This window comes from Choristoneura fumiferana, chromosome 8, assembly GCF_025370935.1.
Source record: "Choristoneura fumiferana chromosome 8, NRCan_CFum_1, whole genome shotgun sequence".
NCBI classification, from domain to species: Eukaryota; Metazoa; Arthropoda; class Insecta; order Lepidoptera; family Tortricidae; genus Choristoneura; species Choristoneura fumiferana.
Genome location: NC_133479.1, coordinates 5,152,815 through 5,177,896, shown reverse-complemented (window position 1 = coordinate 5,177,896; position 25,082 = coordinate 5,152,815). Strand labels below are relative to the sequence as shown.

The 25,082-nt window shown below is 39.3% G+C and overlaps 2 protein-coding genes across 7 annotated transcripts; one reads left to right on the top strand and one right to left on the bottom strand.

The window, feature by feature from the left end:
• Positions 1-252: 252 nt before the first annotated feature.
• Positions 253-12,241, top strand: tral (LSM14 family protein trailer hitch). Of its 6 annotated transcripts, none has more exons than XM_074090779.1 (9): positions 253-496; positions 1,018-1,323; positions 2,232-2,338; positions 5,526-5,793; positions 6,486-6,673; positions 7,356-7,516; positions 8,817-8,990; positions 10,075-10,207; positions 10,975-12,241. In XM_074090779.1, the coding sequence occupies exons 1-9, from the start codon at positions 376-378 to the stop codon at positions 11,014-11,016; spliced, it is 1,500 nt and encodes a 499-aa protein (XP_073946880.1). In that variant the 5' UTR covers positions 253-375; the 3' UTR covers positions 11,017-12,241. The 6 variants fall into 6 exon arrangements, with proteins under 6 accessions (XP_073946880.1, XP_073946875.1, XP_073946876.1 ...); XM_074090774.1 differs by having other exon boundaries at positions 1,018-1,431; positions 5,529-5,793; XM_074090775.1 differs by having other exon boundaries at positions 1,018-1,431; positions 7,356-7,501.
• A 57-nt stretch (positions 12,242-12,298) lies between these two features.
• Positions 12,299-23,284, bottom strand: LOC141430187 (15-hydroxyprostaglandin dehydrogenase [NAD(+)]-like). The gene is made up of 6 exons (XM_074090780.1): positions 23,104-23,284; positions 21,274-21,397; positions 18,198-18,304; positions 16,323-16,496; positions 14,468-14,622; positions 12,299-13,320 (listed from the first exon to the last, which is right to left on the bottom strand). The coding sequence occupies exons 1-6, from the start codon at positions 23,194-23,196 to the stop codon at positions 13,215-13,217; spliced, it is 759 nt and encodes a 252-aa protein (XP_073946881.1). The 5' UTR covers positions 23,197-23,284; the 3' UTR covers positions 12,299-13,214.
• Between the last annotated feature and the right edge of the window lie 1,798 nt (positions 23,285-25,082).

Here is a 25,082-nt window from a genome sequence, read left to right as displayed (position 1 = left end):
TCTAAGCCCCGCTTTAGCATGCCATAAAGAAGTGGTCATTGACCAACGCTATTTAACTAAAAATGCTTTATCAATAATCATAACACAGAATGTATTGTATTTTACCGTACGCGAATATGATTTGCGTTGAATTTTCGATGCTAATATCAATAAAAGCTGTATGGCAATCAATTCGACAAGTGATTTTTTTTTCACCGTTAACGCTTAATGTTGCCAGTAAAAATATTTTATATTTACCTCAGCTGTTTGTAAACGCCGCTTCATGTTGTTGCCATCTTTTTGTCCGTCAGTCATTTTGTTCGGTGGCTGTAGTTTCATGGTCGACGAAATCGTTGAAAATCTTTGTCATCGGAGAATAATTTCTAAAGTGACATTATGAGTTCTGGTATGCCCGAATTGGGCTCTAAAATAAGCCTAATATCTAAAGCAGACATACGTTACGAAGGCCGACTTTTCACCGTTGATCCTCAGGAATGTACCATCGCTTTGGCCAGTGGTAAGTTTGACAAATGGATTCTGTTGTCTTATTAGCGCAGGTCATTTTTCTTTTGCCTTCTAGAAATCCCACAGTGGAATTTAGAGCATTCTAATATCGTTTTCTTACGTAGCGTCTTGTCAATTTGTCTCGTAGGCTTCCGTCTTTTTTTCCCTCCTTTATTGTTTTTAAAAGCTTATCATTGTTTGTAGGCCAACTATGAAATTAATAACTGTTTCGTTTTTAAGCATTTCCTGTGTAAAAGTGCCGATTCATTTGCTTGAAACGTGGCAGAACGAGATAATACTACCCTCATTCAAAAAAGTGTTCAAGTTTAGTGACCGCGGCTTTCTTTGATGACGTTGATAAAGCTGTTATTTCCCTCGTAATCAACTACTGTCTCCTTTGTTCAATAAGCCTATTAAACTCACTTTCACGTTCGAAAACGTCTAATTGGAATAGCGGTTTTAATATTTATCCAGTTTGAATCTTGTATACATATTTGTTAAGCATATGACTGTATATAAATCCTTTATTTTCAGTGCGATCTTTTGGGACTGAGGATCGGGAGACGCAGTTCCCGGTAGCTCCTCAGAGCCAAGTGTATGACTACATTTTGTTCCGGGGCACGGATATCAAGGACATTCGAGTGCTTAACAATGTCCCCCCACTGCCAAATGACCCGGCCATCATGCAGATGTCGGTGCCGCCGTCGCTGGGCGGCGGCCCTGCGCCAGGGCAGTTCCCAGGCCAGTTCAACCATCCTGTCATCGGGCAGGCTCAATACCCTCAGTACCACCCCATGGCGGGGTTCCCGGGCAGCGTCCACTCTTCACTCAGCAAGTCGAGTGAGTTGTCATCGCAAACGTCGGTGGATCTGGGCCCGCAGCACCAGCCCATGACAGCTCCCATAGGATCGGGAGTGATGCACCATGTCAACCAAGTGAAAGACCAAGGTTTTTCAGCAGATTATATTCGCCTCCGCTTTCTCAGATGCCACATTGCGATTTTTGTCATTTTCCAAGTAGATACTTTAACATTGCATCTTTAAATTATTTATACAAAGTATCTGGCTGTGAAATCATTCACTAACAAAGTTAATATGCATGCTCACATTATTTGTACCTTAAAAAATCAAATTAACAAAATCATTTCCATCCATTTTATTATGTTTACCTACCCTCATCTGTATATTGAATAACTCGCTTACTAATCAAGTAATCACCGCAACACTTTTCTATGTACTATTTCTAATAAATACCTTCTACAAAAAAAAACTAAAATTTGCAATCTGCTAAGCTGCAGTGACATGTCATCTGCTGCTATGGTGATCAACTACACAACACACTTCTAACTTTATGCTAGTTTCCCATAGAAGAACAGTGATTAGCACATTACTATTAACACCTAAATACAATTGACTTAATACTACTTTGCTGTTAACTACTGCCACCATGTGATACCAGCATTAACCATAACTTCCTCATATTGAAAATCAATAACAAATCCCAACTAACTAATATAACAATATCTAAAATTGTAAGAAAGGTTAACCTGTAGTTTAAAGCTAACCTGTCTCGAAAATCGCAAGATGCATTCTTCCTTGGTCTGTTGCTTGATATCTGCTAGAAACTGTTGATTAGAAGCGCTACTAGATCTATCACTAATGTATACATGCTTTGAAGCTATTGCACATAACTTTTCTATGTACTTTATATCTTGGATGTTATACTGACAAGTGTTTTAATGCATACAGGTTCGATGCTTGATCTCATTGGAGGAGGATCTCAGCAGAATGCCTCGCGGTCGGGGACTCCGGCTGTTGGGCACCGGAAGAGCCCTACGACTGATCAGGGCACGCAGGTAAAACCTATACACTATATTACGCTAGTTAGTCATTCACTAACGTAGTGACTACCACCACAAATAAAATGTACAGCAAGTAATATCTTATTGTATCTATGGCCAAGAGGCACACTGAACTGTGGGATATTCCCTAATAAGAACAATGTCAACTTTTTTCATCCAATACAATGACTATTGTACACCAGAAATAGTAAGCAATACAGAAAACAACTTTTTTAATTTATTATTTATAGTTTAGTATGGTCTAGTATAGTGGTTCCCAGCCTTTTTTGGCCAGGCTCTTATATCACAAATGTTACATTGTCATGTGCTACTATTACATAATTGTTACTTTTTTGTATGAGTAAGTTAACAATTTTGTTGATTTGTGGCACTTGTAAAACTTGTGGTACAGGGGGCAGATCCCACTGCCAATACACATATATACCAATCATATACTACCAATGAAAATAAAAATAGTGTTTGATCAAAGATTGTACTTATCTCAATCTAATTGCTATTATTATTATGTTACCTAGTAGGTCTCTTTCCAGATTTTTTTTTTAAATATCGATTTGAAAACTGTCATCAAAACAGGTCTATGTAAATGTGGAATGTAATTATACCGTTAACTTAAATTTTAAAATACAGGTTTGGGTTTGTTCAACTTAATTTTAAAATGACTCAAGAACTAGCTTATGGCTGCTAGTTCACTCATAGTAAAAAAAGGGTAGTTCCTATCCTGTAAGAATTTTAAACAATCCCATCATATTCTTCTAGGATAGTCAAGGTATATTCCTGACAAATTTCAAGTCACTACCTGCAGTAATTTAGGTTGATAGTCAGTTAAAAAAAATAATGCTTTTATTGGTGTAGATTTGTCTTTTGTGTAAAATGGAAGCAAATAATTATAAATTAAGAATGTGAACTTACCCTCAATTATGAAAAGGTTTGAAATTGTTCTTTGACACCAAATAACGGTTTTGAATATTCTATTCTTAGCTACTCTACAATACATTGTGGGTATGCCAACTTTTTACAAGCTTTCATTTAATTTAGACCTGCAAGAAAAATGGTGCAAGTAGCATTACATTGTTGTGTTTGATTGATCTCTTCAGTCATTCTCTTTACGACCTTGTAATGTAATAATACAACTTGCACCATTTTTCTTGCAAATCTAAATTGGACTTTAGTGTCGTAGTTCGAGGTAGCCATTTTCAATGCTATATTGAGCTCTGGGGGGCTACTACGAAATTCGTATAAAGTAATATTAGAGTCAGCGGGACGGCAAGATAGTTCTAATTTTGCATCGAATAAAACCGTGTCTCTTGCGCTCGCCTCGCGAGGTGGTTAGCTCAGTGGGGAACCCGCTATTGAATATAGAGCAGTTAACAGTTAGACATAAATTTGACTTGTTTTGGTTAAAAAATCAACTGTTTGGTGCTCATTTTAAATTCAAATATGTTTGAAATTGTGTTGCTAAATTTTATTGGTGGGTTAACAATAACAATAGTAATTTTTGTTTTCTATCTACAAATAGGCCGTGGTGGCCTAGTGGTTTGACCTATCGCCTCTCAAACAGAGGGTCGTGGGTTCAAACCCCGGCTCGCACCTCTGAGTTTTTCGAAATTCATGTGCGGAATTACATTTGAAATTTACCACGAGCTTCGCGGTGAAGGAAAACATCGTGAGGAAACCTGTACAAACCTGTTAAGCAATTCAATGGTGCGTGTGAAGTTCCCAATCCGCACTGGGCCCGCGTAGGAACTATGGCACAAGCCCTCTTGTTCTGAGAGGAGGCCTGTGCCCAGCAGTGGGACATTTATAGGCTGGGATGATCACATCTAACCATCAGTTAGCACTAATCAAGGAATGGTGAAACAGTTTGTTATTTAGTATTTTTCGATGTTACATAGGTGATCAGTTAGACACAAGATATTGTTTATTCTCTCACTAAGTTTTCTCACATTAAGGGGCTGTTTCACCATCCATTGATTAGTTTGAACGGACGGATAAATGTGTTTTTTTTGTTCGAATAGACGGAGACTGCATCACATTTATCTGTCAGTTAAAATAAATCAATGGGTGGTGGAACTGCCCCTAACAGTCTTATAGCAAGCAACATCTGCTAGAGTGAGTTTTAGTTATGATAAACAATACAGCATACAAAATTCCAAGAAATCTAAAGAGCTTAGTTAAAACAACCATTGTGATTGATTTAATGATTCAACATTTTTTGCTTATATTTTTTTTCACTTTAATATTGCAAGACAATATTGCTTACCTACTTATATCATAATTATGACATTTATGACTGATATATTATTATTAGCTTTTATTCAGACTTTGTTTTCCTCCAGCCAGCCATCTTCACAAGTTGACATGTTAAGACAATCCGTCCAAGATCCCGATTTAGTTAAATGTTTACATAAATATAAAGTTTATTGGCTATTTTTAACCATAGTTGTTTTTTCTTTTGTTTTTATGTCACGTTTCTTAACCTGGCACATAACTCCGTCATTCTTAATAAGTAAAACAATAGCCATTCGCAGATATCTAACTTCAAGAATAGAGATGAAAATAATCTTCGCCCTAGATCAGGGGTTCCGAAGCTGTGTCACGGTACCCTAGGGCGCCCTGATGTGCACCCAGCCAAGGGCGCCGCGTGGGGTTACTGTAACCTCTGAAACTTGGGAACCTCTGCCCTAGATCAATTCTGGCTGGTGGTGGGGAAAATTTTGAAGTCTGAGGCGGCACCGGCCACTACTTCTAGAAGTGCCTAACTACTTCATGTCACACACACAATATCTTGGGATATGAATAGGGTTGTCATACCGGCCGGCCGGACTTGGCAAGTGTTAGGGTTTTTAGAAATTACCTCATCAGATAAAAAAAAAAGGTTTTTGTGATACATTTATTACAAAGTTTACATAGTTTTAATGAATGCAGTGATAATTTAGTTTTTTAGTGAATAATATTTCTTTCAACATGATTTAAAATAGGATAAATTATAGCTACAGATCTCAACCAATTTTTTTTCTTAAAAATCTACCTACTTATGTTATTTGGTTTCAATTATTAATCAAGTTGTTAGGACTTTTAGGGTGATGTTAGGATTTTTATTAGGACATTTCATTTTACCATATGGAACCTTAGAGCAAAAGGTGTGAGTGTTTGAACTAATGCGTGCTAACGTCCTGTCCAGCAGGCGGGTGTGGCCAGCGGGTCGGGGCAGCAGCGCGACAGCAGGCGCGGCAGCGGTGGCGCCGGCGCGGGCGCGGGCCCAAAGCAGCCGCCGCGGAACCGCACTTCCTCGCGCAACCGGCAGCGCTTCCCCAGCGGCGGCGCCCAGCAGCCCCACCAGCCCCAGCAGAACCAGCATCAGCAGCAGAACCAGCACCAGAACCAGCATCAGAACCAGCATCAGAACCAGCACCAGAATCAGCACCATCACCAGCCTGGACAGTACTCTGGTTAGTTGATATAGCTTCAAGTTTCACCGTAAAAATCGGCGCCTTATGTTTTTTCAAATGAGCCAAATCGTCACTACAAACTTAAAAAAAAAACTTACCTCAAAATCGATAATTTTTCTGGATCAACTTTATGAATATTAATTCAATGTTCAATTTTGTTGATGTCTTAATTTGAGATACGAGATTTTTTCAAATTAGCGACGAAATGTAAATCAGGGGTTCCCAGTCTGTGCGTCGTTGTAAGTACCCAAGACCGCCGCGTGGAGAAACTTGACCCATCTATCTGGTGAAAATTGAATTGTTACTGCGTCACGCCATTGCTAACTATGCCTAGCCTTTGCAGTGTAAAAAAAAAGGTTGGTCTCATAGAAAGTTAAGGAAGTGCCGTAAAACATGTCTAAATTATTGGATGAAAAATAATTACATAGGTTTACTGCCATATAATGTACGTCAGAATAATCGCAGCGAAAAATAATAATGACTGTAATTAATTTATTTCCATGTTAAACACTAAATAACTGTCAACAGATGTATAGCCAAAGGAAGACCAGCGCAGGTCGTCATTATACTGATTTTGGGACCATTGAGTAACTTGATTTACGGATTTTTATTTTTTACACATTCTCTTAATGTCACGAATAAACGTTTTCTTTCTACCTTTTATATTATTGCTATTATTTGTGTTTGCGTAGGGCAAGGCTACGGGCGCGGCGGCGGCTGGCGCGGGCGTTCGCGCGGCACGGGCCGCGGCTTCGTGCCGCGAAGCAAAAACCCGCTCAAGTTCGACAATGACTACGACTTCGAGCAGGCCAATACGGAGTTCGAGGAGCTTCGCACGCAGCTCGCCAAGACTAAAATCTCTGATGATCCTAAACCGGAGGTGAGGAATCGAAATTACTACCACCTAAGAGAACGATTTTTGAAATCAAATCACACGAAAATATCATTCGAAAGTGGTGAAAAATGGTGCTGAATTTGATATATGAGTAGCTGGTACAAAATTACAGCTGTAATATTCCCTTTCCCTTCGGTGTTTCAAGTGATATGATTTGAGTATGTACATGCACTGCTTTCACATAGTGCTAGTAAAATTGTTCTAGCAGTGCCGAGAGGTTAACGAATTAAGTGATCGGCCTAGCGCCGCGCTGTTGCTTGGCGTCGCGTAAAGTCTGACGACCTGTTTCAGTGGACTAGGGGCCATTTAGCTACGTAGATTTTCGTATACTGCTCCCTCTCAGCAACTGGAGCCTAAAACCCATGTAAAGTCCACTGTAAATGCCAAAGTCTGAAATCTGACTGTTAGATGAGGTGCTCACAAAAATTTTGGTGTGCAATGGTACTTTAATAATGCCCTAAACGCGCGTTTCTATCCATACAAACGCGATGAGCACGCGTGTTGTAGGGCTACTCCATGGATATAAAAACGCGCTGTCAACGCGTGTTTTAAAACGGACGCTGACGGCGCGTTGCAGTGTGCATGTCTCTTAAGATACAGCGGCAGCCCCATGACAAAGCACTAGTTACCTGGAAAAGAGTTGTTAAGAACAAAGTTGTGTTTCTAGGAGGCGACCGCTGGCGAAGTGGACAAGAAGGACGATTCCGGCAACGAGACGGGCGCCGGCGAGCCGGAAGTGGACGACGACGGCTATTCCGGCTACGACAAGGCCAAGAGCTTCTTCGACAACATCTCGTGCGAGGCCGTCGAGAGGTCAGCACGGCTATTGTATGATACCACTAATACATTACTATACATATACATACTAGGGTAGCTAACGGCGATTTTGCAGCAATACCAACCCGCAATCAATGAACCAACTCCCCAACTGACCTATGCATTGTGGAACCTGTGACCGTATTACGTGGCGGTCACATTCGCCATTTCTTTTTACCCTCATCCTACCTACACCCTGTGACAGAAAGAAGTAGTGGACGGATTCTGCCTTTTCGCATAATTATTGTTTGCCTAATGTTTCATTTTCCAACTATCCATTTTCTCTGAAACCAAAAAAATTTACAGTGTATTTTCTTATGCTTTTATAGAACGCGGTAGGGGTTAGGTTAAATTTATTTTATGAAAGTTAAGAAAACAAAAATAGTTTCACAAAATATCCTGAGTTGGCAAATGAAACATTTGGGAATCGTGAGTTGGGAAAAGGCAGAGAAGCAATGGTGGGAAAGATTGTGATTCGTGATTTGTGAGTCGCGGGGACGGACGGCTTTGGATATATGGCAATGTACTGTAACTCTTACGATATTTCTCGTATCGTGTTTTATTCTATTAAGCTATTTTTATCACGCTGTAACTTGTACCAAAGTCGAAGGGTTTTTCTCATGGACTATTGTATTAGCATAGCTGCAAAGTCACCGTGGGTTAATTAAGTGTTTTTAGTTTCTAAAGATTAGAGGTTACTATTTGGACGTAGTAATGCAAAAAAGATTAAGGGGCTGTTTCACCATCCATTGATTAGTGTTAACTGACGGTTAAATGTGATGCCGTCTCCGTCTATTCGAACAAAACAAATAGAGACGGCATCACATTTAACCGTCAGTTAACACTAATCAATTTATGGTGAAACCGCCCCTAAATCCACAAACAAGTAAATTTTGATTCTGAATAAATTCAGAAGCAACAAAAGCAAAATTAGAAACTTGTTAGACGCGTTGTTTTTTTTTGGCAATTATGTACGTCCATTTGTTACTGCTGATCTTGCTTTTATGGCTTCTTTTAATTTGCTTACACTCTTCATAACATACTGGCACGTCGTGTGGTTTTACAATTACGCTTATCGTCCGCGCGAGTGGTAAGCGCGGTCCGTAAACTATGATAAACTATGTAACTTTACCATTGTAATGTAAACTAAGTAACGATCCAAGAGTCTCAAAGCTCGTGGCCCACGCCGCTTACCAACCGCGCTGGCGAAAGCATCACTGTAAAACCTCCCTTCATTACGACTACAAGTTCATTACTTACTTGTACATGTTGTTGTTACGATTGCTTTGAGTAAAGTTAATTTTGTCTGCAGATCGAAGGGTCGCAGCCAGCGGACAGACTGGCGCACGGAGCGCAAGCTGAACTCTGAGACGTTCGGCGTGGCCATGGCGCGGCGCGGGCTGTGGCGCGGCCGCGGCGCCTGGCGCCACCACAATCCGCACAACCCCCACAACTCACACAACCCGCACAACCCGCAACACCAGCCGTGAGTACCATACACTATTACATTAAAAAATATATATTGCCACGGCTAAAAAAAGACATTCGCGTGTTGCGGCAGCCGCCGAGTCGTGTTGCTCCTAGGAAGATGAAGCTAAACTCGATTTAAGACTTGAGCTATCCGGTACAATATCATTTAATATGCATGAGTGAGTCTCACGGTAGTTCATGTTCAAAACTAAAAAAAGACATTGATAAAAAAATGTTGGAGAAAGTGACAATGAGTACCCAGTTTCAGCATCTGCTGGGCTTGGACGCCCGGCATTGATTTTCAGACTGGATAAAATACCAAGTCCCAAAGTAAGCAAAGCTCGTGTTATGAATGAGTACTAGGCAATGGATAAACATGTAGATATGTACTTAAATACATATTAATCATTTTTTAAGGCATACTTAATATATCTCCCGACTGGAGATTGAACTTGGGACTGGGACTTCAAATTCATAATCAGGTTTTCTGACTACTGGGCTATCCAAGCGGATATGGAATAGACAACCATACAGTCGAACAAATTGAATCATGACCCAGGGTGGAACCTTTTCATAATCAATTTCACTATGATTTCCTAGACAAAAGTATGAGATGTCAACATGACATTAGTAGGACAAAGGTTCCACCCTGGGTCATGATTCAATTTGTTCAACTGTATATACCGGTATAAGTGAGCCACCCCGCAAGGTAGCCATTTGTGCTTCGATTATTGCACCTTCCAAAATTCATGCTTCGGTGAGGCTGGTCACTCAGTGTGGACCTTTACTAGTCCAAATATAGTCTATTGCTAGTCAACCCAAGCTGCACGCCCTTGTAGGTAAAGCTGAACATAAATGGTCGCGTTCATACGCGAGACGGTCCGGTCGTAGGTGCAGCCGGAAATGACAGCCTCACGGTCCCACCGGAATACCAGCACTGGCTCTCGAGCCGGGATTATGCTGAGGTGGGTCCGTTTCGTAAAGTCTTAGTAACACTGTTTTCCTCATCTCTGTCGTTTCTGTAAATGTGTATAAGTCACTATCACAAACAAATGCATTATCTTGTATCCCCGTGGAGCAGTAGTCTATATGTAACGCAGGATGTCGTATTTCCCCAGCTGGAGGCCGATGCGCGGCGGACGCGGGCGGCCGCAGCATCACGCGCCGCTGCAGCAGCCGCGCCAGCCGCGTCAGCCGCCCGCGCAGCCCCAGCCGCCCACCGCCGCAGGTACGGTAGGTCACGCAGGGAGTCGAGCTAAATCTCACCAAGGGGAGAGGGGGTCGAAAAATTGCCAAAATTGCCAGCCAGCCAGGTTCACCTAGTTCATATAGAATCACCCAGCTCTTCGTCTTCCGGTTCGTGTTCGCCACTCGAGGACTTTTACGGTTACCTGTTCTTTGAGCGGTGTGGTTTGTCTAAAGACTTATCTCGAAGATTGAGCTACGTGCCTCTGGCAGTCGAGCTCATACACTTGCCTTGCCGCCAGTGTTGCCAGTTCTATTTTATGTAAATTTGTAGTCTGTAGGGCCAGGCAAAATTATCCGTAGAATCAGGAAATCAACTGTCGAAAAACCGGAGTTGTACAGATTTTTTTAAAGCTTTATTCGACCTTATTATTTAATTTATTGAATCAGGCGTTACTTTGCGGGAGGATTGAATTGTTTATTGTAACATATCTGTAATTTTTTATTTTGATTTTTGATACTTAATCATATTTCATTTAATTTCATTTTCTATCTCACTTCGGCCAGACTATAGAAGTCGTATCCTGTGGTATATTTCATAGCGAAAATTTAACAGACATATATAAATGCAACCTTTATGAAAAGGATGCGAACTTCCCGCTACTTTTATGGCGTTTTGATCGTAACGAGATGTAAACTGATATTAGTTTATTAAGCGATTTTTGTTTGTCATAGTTTCATTTCTGGTTCTATTGGCGTTGAAATAACATTTTCCTTATTATTGCCTTGCTAACATAGTTTCTTTTTGTCCACAGCCAAGTAGGAGTCGAGATGCAGAGGGGTACGCCGAATCTTAATTTATTGTCGCGAGGACTAATCACAAACGGAAAAGTAACGGAAAAGTGTATGTCGGTGATTCAAGTGTTTCATAGATGTAAATTGATACAGAAGGGTAAAACGAGAAAGTTTGTCTCTGCGGGAAGATAAGGTCAGGATTAAAGTTGAAGGACATTGTTTTGGTGTGATAGTGTTGTATCCAATATAATGGAAGGAGTTAGCAGGAAATTCCCGTAAGCATGCGATCGAACAAACGTTTGTCCCGGAGCGCTCGCCGCGGTATGGTGTAAGTATACGAGTGAACGGAGCATCACTACAGTTGGGCAAGCATTGGCATCTACTAAAAATTGCATGGTATGTCACAAGTCGACCAAGGTATTAGGCTACGATTGTCGGTGCCAGTGCTGCGAGGCGACGGCCAAGCGCCCGCCTTCTTGTAAATTATAATCGAGGCTATGTAGACGGAAGCCTGGCATAGTTTAATTGAAGACTTTATTTATAACATGCCCAATTAAATATATATTTTCCTCAGGCTTCGTATGTAATGTGCGCAGTTTGTGTAAAGTTGTAAAAGTTAGATAAACATTAACATGTTTCGTTTTCGATGGTCATTGCACTTCCACTATTTTTTTAAATTTCGCAATGACTAGGAAATCCTACAGCAGCCCTACTTACTGTTAGTGATAAAATGTTAGTAAATTGTGAAGGTTTAATTTTACCATTGTCAGCGTGTATCGGCGTCTGTGTAAACTCTTCAACCTAGTATTTTTTTAATCGAAAGCGTTGGTTTCAGTGGCGATGGTAAAATTAGTCTTAAATGTATGAAAATAATTGGATGACTTAGTGTTATATTGACTGTTTTATTGTTAGTGATAGAGTAAATACAATGTGATAGTAGGTCTGCTGTCGCGTGGCTGCGCCACAGCGCCACAGCGCCACAGCGCCACAGCGCCACAGCGCCATTGCGCCACAGCCGTGTGTCGCACCAGACATAGGAAATGTCTGCCGCATGTTTATTGCTGTATTAAAGTTTTATCAGATTTCTTGTACTCACAATCAAATCGAGTTAAAGGACAGTTTAATTTTTCGTGTTCAATTGGTGATTTTGTTACTTGGTCCTTCTCAAATAAATTGCAAAAGTTGACAATCTACATTATTATACCTATTTGTAAAAATCTGTAACTCAAAAACTGTACCTGGTGATTGTATTAATATGAAATATACATTTACTACAAACTTCAGAAACGCTTTTATTATCCTTTTTTTGGTATTTTGTGGTATTGAAAACAAAACAAATGTGGCTTTCATTTCATCTTTTATTGCAAATCAAGTTTCAGCTCCACTTCAAATCGTAAAATGAATATCAATCATTAACAAACTTCTTAAAACATACAAGCAATTACCCAAAGTTTAATTCCATAACGCAGTTGGAAACTTACAATATAACAAAATGTTTGACATAACATGCATAAAAGCCGTATTATAACAAAGTATGTGCTTATATTACATACTTATTTTATTTATAAATATCATACAGGACCTTAGGGTAGATTACAGACGATTTCAAAGTACATGGCCTAATCTTATTCTTAGTTAACTATTTTCTTGTAAAATATATTTTATAAAATATAAACTTAGTTTCTTACTCGAAAACACTTCTAATTCTAGAGAAACTTGAGTATTTACATAACCACTTCACGAATTTATGTGATTGTTTCATTACAGTGAAAATGTTTAGATTAGATACACATTCCGTACAGGTACGCAACCACAATATGACCAAACACACTTGATGCAAAAGACATTAGAAACATTCATAGACTTGAGCTACAGAAGATTCCTTCAATGAAGTAGTCGGAGGCAGAACTGCCATACCTTATTTAATTAAGTACCGGTAAGTAGAAAAAATCAACTACGACTAACGCAAGGCGATAGAGACTAGATATTATTTAGATAATATAAACTGCAAGTTGCTTTTGGCATGTCATGAATATTTAGGTACGTACTTGATAAGTTCGAAGTACAAATTCTCATCTGAAAGTAGTTATTGCTAAGTGGCGTCACATCAAGATAAAAATGCCACCCATCTTCACAATCACTCAAGGAATCGATGACTTTTTCAGTTAGTTTTTGGACTAGACATTAGTTACTTTGGCTATCTTCGAGCTGTTTCATTTGGCTTCAAATCTTTCTTACAGACCGAGTTGTGGAAGGTTATTTACCCGCGCCATTCGCGAGGTGCCTGTCCGTTCTCGACTACCCACACCGATCCACTTTGGCCTTTTGTAAGGATCTCGATCAAGGCTCGACCCACGTGCTCTGAACTGAAACCACAAAAAAGTTTTTGGTAAAAAAAAATTTTTTCATACAAGCTTTTTTTGCTGACTGTAATTTTAGTTGACTGTAGGTACTTGTATTGTCACCCAAACTACATTTGCATAGCAAATTTCAAGTCTATGCCATTAACCGTTGAAGAGTTCCGTCCTGTGGAGACGATCATGGTCGGACTAGGATGCCACTACCAAATTATTGTATTGTCACGCAACTAACATAAGTGTACCAAATTTCAAGTTAAACCAAATACTGGGAGTTGGTCGAAATTAACAGACAGACAACGGGACGGTGAAACTAAATAAAAGCTTGTAAAAACCTTTGAGTCGACCCTCGGATACACTAGGTAGCTAGGGGCACAGAATAAGTAATAAGAAAGCTCATAAGCCCTGTGCCCATAACAACTGTGTGGAATGTTCCTAACAAATACCGCATGCGCTCGATATCAGAGAGAGGTACCATCAGCCAAATATGTGGTCTACCACCCTAAACTTGATAATCGTTTGCATGTCACAAAACAAATGTCAATAGACACGTGTCTAACAACTTGAAAGTTCGACTTTAGCGACATATTCATTTGATAGGAAATTGTTTAAAAATTGATAGACCATTTATTTGGCTGATGGTACATACATTTCATGACTATATTCAGCAGATGAGATTTCGATATTTTATCCCGAACAAGACGGAATATCGGGGATAAAATGTAGTCTGTGTTATTTACAGCTTGTCCCGGGTTCGATCCCCGGCCGGGGCAGATATTTGTATGAATAATACGTTTGTTCTCGGGTCTTGGACGTTTAATATGCATTGTAGTATGTATTTAAATTTATTTATACAAGTTATTGATCCCTTGTCCCCACCCATTTGTTGAGTACCCACCCATAGTACAAGTTTTTCTTAGTCTGGGACTAGGTCAATTGGTGTCAATTGTCCCGTGCGTGATATTATTATTATATACCAAATTTCATCCAAATCCGTAACACACACACAAATAAATAAATATCATGGGAAAATTGTCACCAATTGACTTAGTCCCATACGCATACTAAGTAAGTAAGCCAAGCTTACAAACATACTCAGAAACTTTCACATTTATAATAGGTTAATATTATAGGATTAATCAATCAGGGACTATACCTCTGTGTCTTGCAATTGGCATTGTCCCGTTGCCAGGCGGCCTCGTACTCCGAGGACATGAGTTGTTTGCGGATCTCCTTGACCAGACCGGTGTCGGTCAGCCCGGGGCACAGCACCAGGCTCCGGACGCCCGTCAGGTTCACGTGGTACTGATCCTGGGGATATTGGAGAGATGGTATAAAGGTTTTTCTGGCAATGGGCGATGCGATTTATTTAGGCAGTGGCTTAAAGGACGGAGCCTAGGAAGGACCCAGGCCTAAAGTCATGAAAAAAAAAACAGCCAAGAGCGTGTCCGACACGCCCAAGATAGGGTTCCGTAGCCTTAACGAAAAAATCAAGTAATATTTTTCTTTGTATTTTGTACAGGATCTTTCAATTTTAGGTATAGTAGCTGGGCGACCGAGCTTTGCTCGGGCTAAAACTCGATAGCAAGCATTTTCCCAGAGATAAGACCAAGCTAGCTCGATTTTTCATCCCTGAAAACATACCAAATTTCATCGAAATCTTTGGAGCCGTTTCCGAAATCCCCGAAATACATTATATATACAAGAATTGCTCGTTTAGAGGTATTAGATAGAAAGATTTAATATCTTTGCTGACCAAAAAAAAAACTGAAAAGACCTACCTATCCGTCGATACCCCACACTATATATATAGGATTAGACAAGAAAAAAAAAACACTGCACTACATGGGAGGTAGGTAGATACACTAGATATTTTTAACAGACTTCAAAAAAAGGAGGAGGTTATCAATTCGGTTGTATGTTTTTTTTTTTTTTTTAATGTTTGTTACCTCAGAACTCCGTCATTTATGAACCGATTTGAAAAAAATTTTTTGAGTTCGTCTAGGAATGCTTTCAATTAGGTCCCATAAGCAGCAAATTAGGATCTGATGATCGGATCTTAAGGAAATCGAGGGAACTCTTCAAATATGTAGGGACACCTATGGTAATTTGGATATATTTAGCAGTAACTCGTGCATTTGCTCTTGCAAATCATAATTTGGTGAATTGGAACTGATGATGAAGACCAGATTTGACCAACGGAACTACTACTATCAATAACAAGTATTTCACGGGTTAAATTTAAATTATCATGATTAATATACTTACCTAGATAAGCGACTAAGAAGAAGCTTTAAGTTAATGATTCTTCGAACTGATCTGATGCTGAAGCCAGAAGGTAGGCAACGGAACTCTGTTATAAAACAACGTAACTAAGTCGTGTTTGGGCTTAATGGAATCGTTGTGAGATGTTCTTTGGCTACGAATCACTAAAAAGTGAGAAATAAAGAAATTTTTTAACAAAAAAGTAAAACCGACTCCAAAAAAATAAAAAATAACAAAAAATGGAACCGACTACAAAACCCTTGAAAATATTTTTCTAGGTAAGTAGGTACGTACTAGCTCGAAGTCGGTGACAGCACGACCCAGCAGGAGGGATTGAAACCAACATAGTATTGTAGGTGAGGTAGACGACTATTGTGAATTGTCCCACTCCTGCTGGCTCGTGCTGAGTCACCGACTTCGAGCTAGTACGTACCTACTTACCTAGAAAAATATTTTCAAGGGTTTTGTAGTCGGTACCATTTTTTGTTATTTTTTTGGAGTCGGTTTTACTTTTTTGTTAAAAAATTTCTTTATTTTAAACCTTTTTTTACCATTTTGTCGGCATAGTACATATGCATGCTACATATATCCGCGCAAAATTACAGCTTTCCCGCACTCATAGTCTGAGCAAAACCGCGGACGGTCGGACAGACAGGGCATGGCGAAACTATAAGGGTTCCGTCTTTGTCATTTTGGCTACGGAACCCTAAAAACAATAAACCCTTACAGATTCCACAGCCTCTTACCCCATAAGCCCTAGTTAGTCCGACGACAGCGTAGTTAGTAGCCGTGTAAATGGGTGTGGAAACTTGCGGGCGCGCGAACGCTGTGGACGCAGTGTTGACGATGGTACCGCCCTGCCCGCCGCGGTCTTTGCCCATGAACCGGTAAGCCAGCAGAGTGCCGCGGATCACTCCGTTCTGCAAAACAAGATGTAGATACAAATAGGGCAGAAGCACCGGTTTTGGCCACCTTAAGCCCGTTTTTGGCCAGTTGACATTTGCAGTCATATATAAAAAGTTAATAGTATTAAAATAATAATGTTTAGTGAGTTTTCAAACGTATATTTAAACAATAAATGGCCATAAACGGTACAGTGGCCACAAACGGTACTTCTGCCCTACACACATTTTACATAAATAAAACCTAATCAACTTAACCCATTCACCGCCAAGCGCCAGATTACGTACTTTGTAGGCAGGCCCGTCGGCGTTCGCGGCATTATATTATTAGGGTCCACCAAGACGCCGATGGGTGTCAATAGCACTGGATGCGTTAAAAAAGTTGTAAAAGTTGAAGTGTTGTAAACCTAAAGTTATTTCTAAAATGGCTCAATCGACTCTAATGACACTTAGCTAAGAACCACCGCAAGAATAACTCGTCCCCACGTAAAAAAACCAGATCTAAATCGGTCCATCCGTTTGAGAGCTACGTGCCTCAGACAGATAGACAGACATTGGCGTCAAACTTATAGGAATAACACCCCTCTATTTGCGAAGAATGATGGTGATGATGCCGGTGGCATACCCGGGTGGCACAAAAGTACACTCTGCTCAGGCTACTAGTGCACCTAGTAAGAACCTATTGCTTACCTACTGTGGGTGGAAATATCTCCATATCCCTGTTTTCAGTATTGTTTATTGTGTGGTGTAAGTCATTGTATTTTGTTGTTAGTAGGTACATGTTAAACATTTAAGTCTATGTCGGGGCCGTATCACCTACAAGTATGAGGCGGTATTCGCGCTTACCACCAATAGGGCCACGGACATAGGAATTATCGTTACGCTAAGGTGTTAGTACTAGTGTTAGGGTACTAATTATTATTTAGATACTAGCTGTTGCCGGTGGCTATCTGTCTCTTGTTTACCTTTGCGGTAGGCGCAAAGCAGAACGGCATTTGCTTCTTTTCGTGCCGTTTTCCTAGCTTTCTCAATATTAATTTAAGTTTTAATTTAAATACTAGCTATTGCCCGCGTGGAACGATGGACAAATATACAAACACACACACTTTCGCATTTATAATATTAATATAATATGGATGTATGTTTTACCCCTTTCAGAGTAATTACCCCCCAGGTCGGTATCACTGCACTACAGCTGAGTTTTGTGGGTATAAATAGGTACGAGTACAACGATATGGTTTTCAGGGCCGTCTCATGCATGGGGGGGCCTTAGGCCGCACAAGAACTTGGGGCTCTTTTGGAAAGTATATTTTTTTCTGCTATGAATGTGCTATTTCGTCGGTGATACTGCAATACCGCGTAACTGCTTTTCCATAAGGCATAACTTTCACTGTACCTACAACAGTACTAACATTGTATTGTAGGTACTTTTCTAACAGTGAAAATTATACCTAGAAGTTAGACCCATAGGCCGCACTTTTAAGGCCACGGTGTTTAAGCGCGTGACCTCCGATCGCGTGACTTTGTGTATCAAGTAAACTAATGCAAGCGGCCGCACTGGCGGTTTTAACAAAAATCATCCATTATAACTTTTTGCTAGATTAAAATAGGGAAACAAAGTGAATATATAGCAGTCTTTCGGGGCCCCCCTGCGCTGGGAGCCCTGGGCACTGACCCTTATGGTACAGATTGGATATGGCGCGGTTTGTGGTGACTTACCAAATTAACATCAACTTCAAGCTCCCAGAACCGGTCATTCATGACACCGGCGTTGTTGATGACGATATCCAGTCGATTGAACACTTTGATCGTCATTTCAAACGCCTCTGTGGAAAATAAGTATGTAATTTTTTTATATCTTACTAAAATTAATAAAAACTGTCTACGCATAGGGGCCATCGTTTCAGAGGTTTATTGGTTATGTATTGAGTAAAAAAAAAATATATTCTATCTCGACCTATATAGGGTTGCCGGTATGTCCGGATTTTTCCGGACAAGTCCGGAAATATAAGTCTTTGCCCGGAATGCGGGGGCAATCTTAAACCGTCCGGAATTTCTACAATTAAGTCAGTACTGAAATAAAAAAAAAAAATCAAATTATCCGCGCGCGCCAGTGAAAATTCGAACGAAAATTTGCTTCGTTTATCAGATGCACGATGCATAGCATAACAGCATTAATATTTTTACAAAAAAAGTCCGGAATTGTAAAATTCTCTGTCCGAAATTTCTCCGGGTTTTTGAGTTTTTGATCTGGAAACCCTATTTAGACCGTCAGCACCGAATAAGTAATAGTACAAGTACCGTCAGTGTGATTATCAGAAATAATTAGACCCGTATTCTTTCTTTTACAATAGAATAGAATGTTTACTTGCATAGAATAAGTAGGAGTAGGTATATCGGTGTTCCTATGTGGTAGTACTTCTCAATCAAAAACAAAAATTCAAAGATGACGGCCATGACGCGTGTCAAAGTTCGGGAGTGGTACGTGACGTCACGCGGAACTTTAACTAGCTATAGTCGTCATCGTCTTTTGTTTAATTGACAGAAGAAAAAAATTCATGTCCAATATTTCATGATAATACTTAGTTAGTTAGCAGGTAGCTATTTTGTGCAACAAGAAAACAAGAAGTTGTTTTTGCTGCGTGTTCATTTTAAATCCCGAGTAGGTATGCGAAGCGAAGCGAAATGCGATTTTGCTCACTGATTTCTAATAGCAAAACCTGCCTGTTTGAGATGCTGAGGTGAAAAATATTTTATGATATATATTTAGACTATTTTCTGTAATTTTTTTTGGTTGTTTTGTGAAAATTTTGCTTATGTGCGTCTTCGTGTTAGTGAATAAATGTCTTCTTTCTTTATTTCTTAATTAGATTTTTTAAAGATACTATAGCCCATTCTCTCATTGCAAAATACATATCTACATGTAAGTATATAGATACATACTTTAGAATCCATCTACTATCTATTAATATGCCATACATAGGGATATAATATTATTAACGTACCCCTATGTAATGAATCAGCCTCACAAGTCGCGGGATTTAAAAATGTCGCAACAAAAATAGACGCATGGTGTTATAATGGATGGAACAAGATTAGAAATGGGAGGGCAAGTTTAGCTGTAGTAGATGTGTCAGAATATGGTTCCATCTGACACCTGATTCTACTCGGCACTGTTTCATTAACTGTATAAAACAGAAAACAACACCTAACACTCTCGAAGCGCATTTCAGAATGAATGGCTCGCCCGCTCGTCCGCTCGCGTTTGACAAGAACTAAGTGCCTTGTACCACAGAATAACTAATAGTACTAATAGTACTCAGTGCGTGTAGTGATTGATTGATTGATACGCCACGCCCCGTTATACACTTTGCGACAATTTAGCGACAGTCGCTATTCTGAGACGTTATCATAATAGGTAGGACAAACCGTTGTGTTAATTTTGCTGTATATGTGTGTCTTCTGTGTAAGTGAATAAATGTCTTCTTTCTTTTTTTCTTTCAAACCTTGGCTTATCGGTGATACTTAGTAATTCGGTGATACTGCATTATTATCTTACGTTGAGCTCACAAAAGTGAAATGCAAGCATTTAAATCGCTGCCAACCCGATTGCAAGGATCAAAGCTAACAGCTGCCATCGATTTTACAGCTTGCAATTCCTCATAGTGAGATCTGTGTAAGATAATAAAGCAGTATCAACGATTTACTAAGTATCACCGATAAGCCAAGGTTTGCCGTACTTATCAACTTTCGGCGAATATATTGTGCTATAAAGTAAACCTTGCATATTTTCTCAGAATAGGTAATCTATGAAATAATTTATTGAATCAGGCGTTACCTTGCAGAGGTCCATATCAATGAACTAAAATAATTTGCTCACCCGCGACCTTACGATAGCTACGTTTATGCAAGATATAGGTAAGTGTTCATGCAGTTCAATATCTCAAAAACAACAGAACCGATTTTGTTGAAACCAGCTAAGAGCCACTGCAAGAAACTCGTTTTCACGTGAAAAAAAAACCGCATCGAAATCGGCCCATCCGTATAAAAATGGTATGAAAGCTAAGATGCCACAGACAGACAGACGTTGGCGTTAACCTTATAACACCCCTCTTATTGTGACAGGTTGAATAAAAATAAAACTTCATATTAGATTCGAAGTCTATGCTGCAAGTTAGTTGTACAGTCGAATTCAAAAATATATATACAGGCATTGCATCAAAATATGTATACCATTCTGTGCTTATATTTAGTGGCATAAAGGTTTATAGATACTTTTGACGTATATACGTATATATATTTATGCTTTTATTTGACCGTACCAATAACTTGTTGGCAGTAGCATCAAATACGTAAATCCAGTTTGTTGTAACGCAATACCTGGGCTTTGCAGGTTCAGGTTTTATTTAGTATCTACCTAGTTAGGGTAGGGACTTATGTACATAAGTACTTTGATTAAAGATATTTACGTAGTTGTAGTTGTACGTAGTTTGAAGGGGAGAATCGGATCAGATTTCAGCTAAAAATAGGCTTCACTGAGTCTTCTTTGTGTGTTTTACATATTTAGCAAGCGTTAAATTAATAAGGTAATTATGTAAATAATACAACTTCGAAAAATTGAAAAACTCCCGCCTCTGTCATTACGAGTATTTGTAATAAAGCAGCTGACCATCAACCATCTCAACTAAAAATTCGGCGGCATTCAATCATCTGTTTGGTTGGGAGCTATTGATGCTTTGTATTGATGCCAAAAAGCTTGGGTATTTTTTTTGTGCTCAACAATTTCGTTTCTTACCTTCATACTGTGGGTAGTCTGTGACGTCACACTGGCAGAACAGCACGTTCTTCCGTCCATATTTGGCTCCCAACTCATCGGCTATCTGCTCACCGATGTCCGAGTCGATGTCGCACAGGGACACCTGCGAGTGAAGGCAAAGAATAGAGGTATAGAGGGTAGTTTACAAAGGGCATAGAGACAAGATGGGACGAAGAGTTCAAATACAAGTACGTATGCGTTCCACAGGAATTGTTGTCATGAATGTCATGATGCATGCCAATGCAACTGTATCTTTCTAAATATCGGGAGCTCAGGTAATGCGTGCGGTCTAACATCTCGTAACAAACGTCGAATTTACTAACAAATCACTTCGGTGCCGAAGTAAAAAATAATCCTAGGATTAAATCTATCGCTTTGGGTATTGTAAGGTATGGATAGGTACCTACTTTGTAATTTGGGCCCATTTGAAAACCACCTAAAAAGGTTCTAAATTAGAATTCTAATTCTAATAAAAAACATTATAACATTATAAAAGGATGCCTTAGATTATTTGTCTTAAAAAAATATATATATTGGTCAAGAAAATAATATTTCGTATATAGCCGGACGCCATATTGTATTGGATGAAGACAAATTATATAACTATTATCTTACTTAAAATAAATTACTTGGATTTAAACAATATTACTATATAACTAAATATACCTAGTTAAATATTCCTGAGACTATGAATATTCTTGGTCGAAGAATTTCATTTTTTCCGTGTAGTGTGTGCGTGCGTGTGTGTGTGTGTGTGTGTGTGTGTGTGTGTGTGTGTGTGTGTGTGTGTGTGTGTGTGTGTGTGTGTGTGTGTGTGTGTGTGTGTGTGTGTGTTTGTTACTCCTTCACGCTAAAACGGCTGGACGGATTTTGATAAAATTTGGCTACTTTTTTCCCGATATTCCCACGGGATCGGGATAAAATCTCGAAATCTCATCCGCTGTAATTTTTTGAGATCACGATGCAATTTTTCGGAATTCCCATTGGAATTTGGTAAAATCCCGGAATTTTAAAAAATAAATTATATCCTGGATCTTATGATTTACGCGTGCAAAGCCGAGGAAAACACTAAGATAAAACATGGAAGAGTGCATCTCATCAATGAACAAAGTTACATTTTAGGGTTAAAGTAACCCGATCTTACAGTATTCATCGAAATGAAACTTGTTGCAATCTTTTGTTTTCTTTACCTACCTTAGACATTTAAGTAACATTCTTTTTAGGAAACGTCGCTGCATAATCATGTCAATGACCGCTACTAAGAAAATCAATACAAATAAGTGCCGGTAGCAACCGGCAAGGACTAACAGAAAATAACTCCAAATAAAAAACATAACTGTTGCACCGTACATACTTACATCGTCTTGGCTTTATTCCAGTTCCATTCAACCCTGCTTTACCTTGAACCCCCTTTATTACGTAGGTACCTACTACAGACACTGCAACACAGGGTTAAGAAAATAAATAAAGCAGTAAAGAAATTTAACAGGTTCCCTGCCTCATGAATCACATGTGATTCATGTACGCACTTTCGTCCTTGATCTCATCCATTCATGAATCAAATGTGAAATTCAGGTGTAACTTTGCATATTGGAAGTATTTAAGTAAGCATTAGACATCGTCAATCGGCAATGAAAATGAATTATTGTATAAAAAGTTGAGAACAAGGGACGTAAAACGCTTTTTTTGCAACATAAAAAACAAAAGACGGTCGGGTTCAGTTCGGATTATGGATATAAAATGACTTCTTGAAATTCGACAGCACTTTCTCTTATGCGTAATCTTATGAATGATGGAAAAGTAACATACCTTGGCTCCGTGTTTGAGCAGCTCCTCGCTGTAAGCTAAGCCGATGCCGGCTGCAGCACCGGTGATCAAAGCGACCTTCCCTTTCAGATCCATTGTATTTTTAATTGTTTTGTTAAAAACGCCGCGCCCTGACCGCACTGCACTACGCGAGTTCGATCGCGCCGATCGCGAGACTGCCACCCTCGTTGTTGGTGTTGCCAGTTTTGTATATGCCACTAAATTGGACGTTTTATGTTTCCTTTTTAGGGTTCCGGAGCCAAAATGGCAAAAACGGAACCCTTATAGTTTCGCCATGTCTGTCTGTCTGTCTGTCTGTTTGTCTGTCCGTCCGCGGCTTTGCTCAGGGACTATCAATGCTAGAAAGCTGTAATTTTGCACGGATATATACATAAACTATGCCGACAAAATGTGACGTATAGTGGGGGTGATTTTTTTTTCTCATCCAACCCTATAGTGTGGGGTATCGTTGGATAGGTCTTTTAAAACCATTAGGGGAATTTAAGTCAATTTTTCGATACAGTGATTTGTTTGCGAAATATTCAACTTTAAAGTGCAAATTTTCATTAAAATAGGGCGTCCCCCCCCTTTAAAATTTAAACCGGTGGGTGGAAAAATTTGAAAATATTCACAATGGTAGTAAATATATCAAACTTACAAGGAAAACTATAACGGCTAAGTTTGCTTGAGAATTATTAGTAGTTTAAGAGTAAATAGCAGCCTAAGGTATAAAATATACCTAAACTTGGAAGTTTCCGTATAAAATACGAAATCCTTAGAAAAATATTACTTAAATTTTTTCGTAATGGAACCATATTTTGGGCGTGTCCAACACGCTCTTGGCCGGTTTTTTTAACTCTGTTGGTCGGAGTACTAGTATAGTTGTTAGTATTATATTGCCTGTGGCCGAAGTAAATCGTATCCAATAAAGGAACAACAGTAATATATATACTTAATTAATTAATTAGTTAGTTCCGAATTACCTTACATGTAAATGTTTGACTTTTTCTGTTGATTACTTTTATCCCGTAGTTTTTTTTAAGATGTTTTAAAAATTCTACGGGAAAAGCATTTGCAAATAAAGTTGTTAGAACCAACTAAGATTCAATGAGATTAACCCAACCATAAAAAAAAACATTTTTAATACAAGCTTTGTTTGCTGACTGTACTTTTTAATAACTGTACTTGCATTGTCACCCAAACTACATTTGCATACCAAATTTCAAGTCGATGCTATTAACTGTTGAAGAGTTCCGTCCCGCGGAGACGATCCTGGTTGGACTACCAGGATGTCACTACTAGATTATTGTATTGTCACGGGATTTACATAAGTATTCCAAATTTTAAGTCAATCTGACAACTGGAAGTTGGTCAAATTTAACTTGCAAGATTTGACTACAGACAGACAACGGGACAGGTGAAACTAAATAAAGGCTTGCTTGAAATAGATCAATTGAAATTATTTAATCTCAGACTAGATGTGCCGTATTTTATTCATTTTAGCTTAATTTTGGCGACTTATTAGTAGCCAAACCTGGCAACCCAGTCGCCTCCCTCACGAGTACGCACGGCACTCTCGCTGTCCGTTTCCGTACGTACGCATGCACGCTATTCACGCCGGACGCACTATACTATAACCTCACAAACTTAACTTTACTGCAGACAGTGTCGCCACCGTCTAACAGATACCTTATTGAAACGACTTAGTTCCAATTTTAGCCACTGATGAGATAACTTTGTAATGGTGCCGTAAACTCGCATGTTTGGCAAGACTCAATGAAATGTTTGGCCAGGCTAGGGGCTAGAGTATACTACTTACCTATTCCGAGTTGATTGCAGTCGTACTACGAGTAATAACGTATGTCCGGTCCAAGATTTTCATGAAAAAACATTTTTATTAACCTTTTTTTATGGCACATAACATTTAAAGTCTAGACTGGATAGATAAATTACGACGGTCACTTACGCCCGCGGGTCACGCG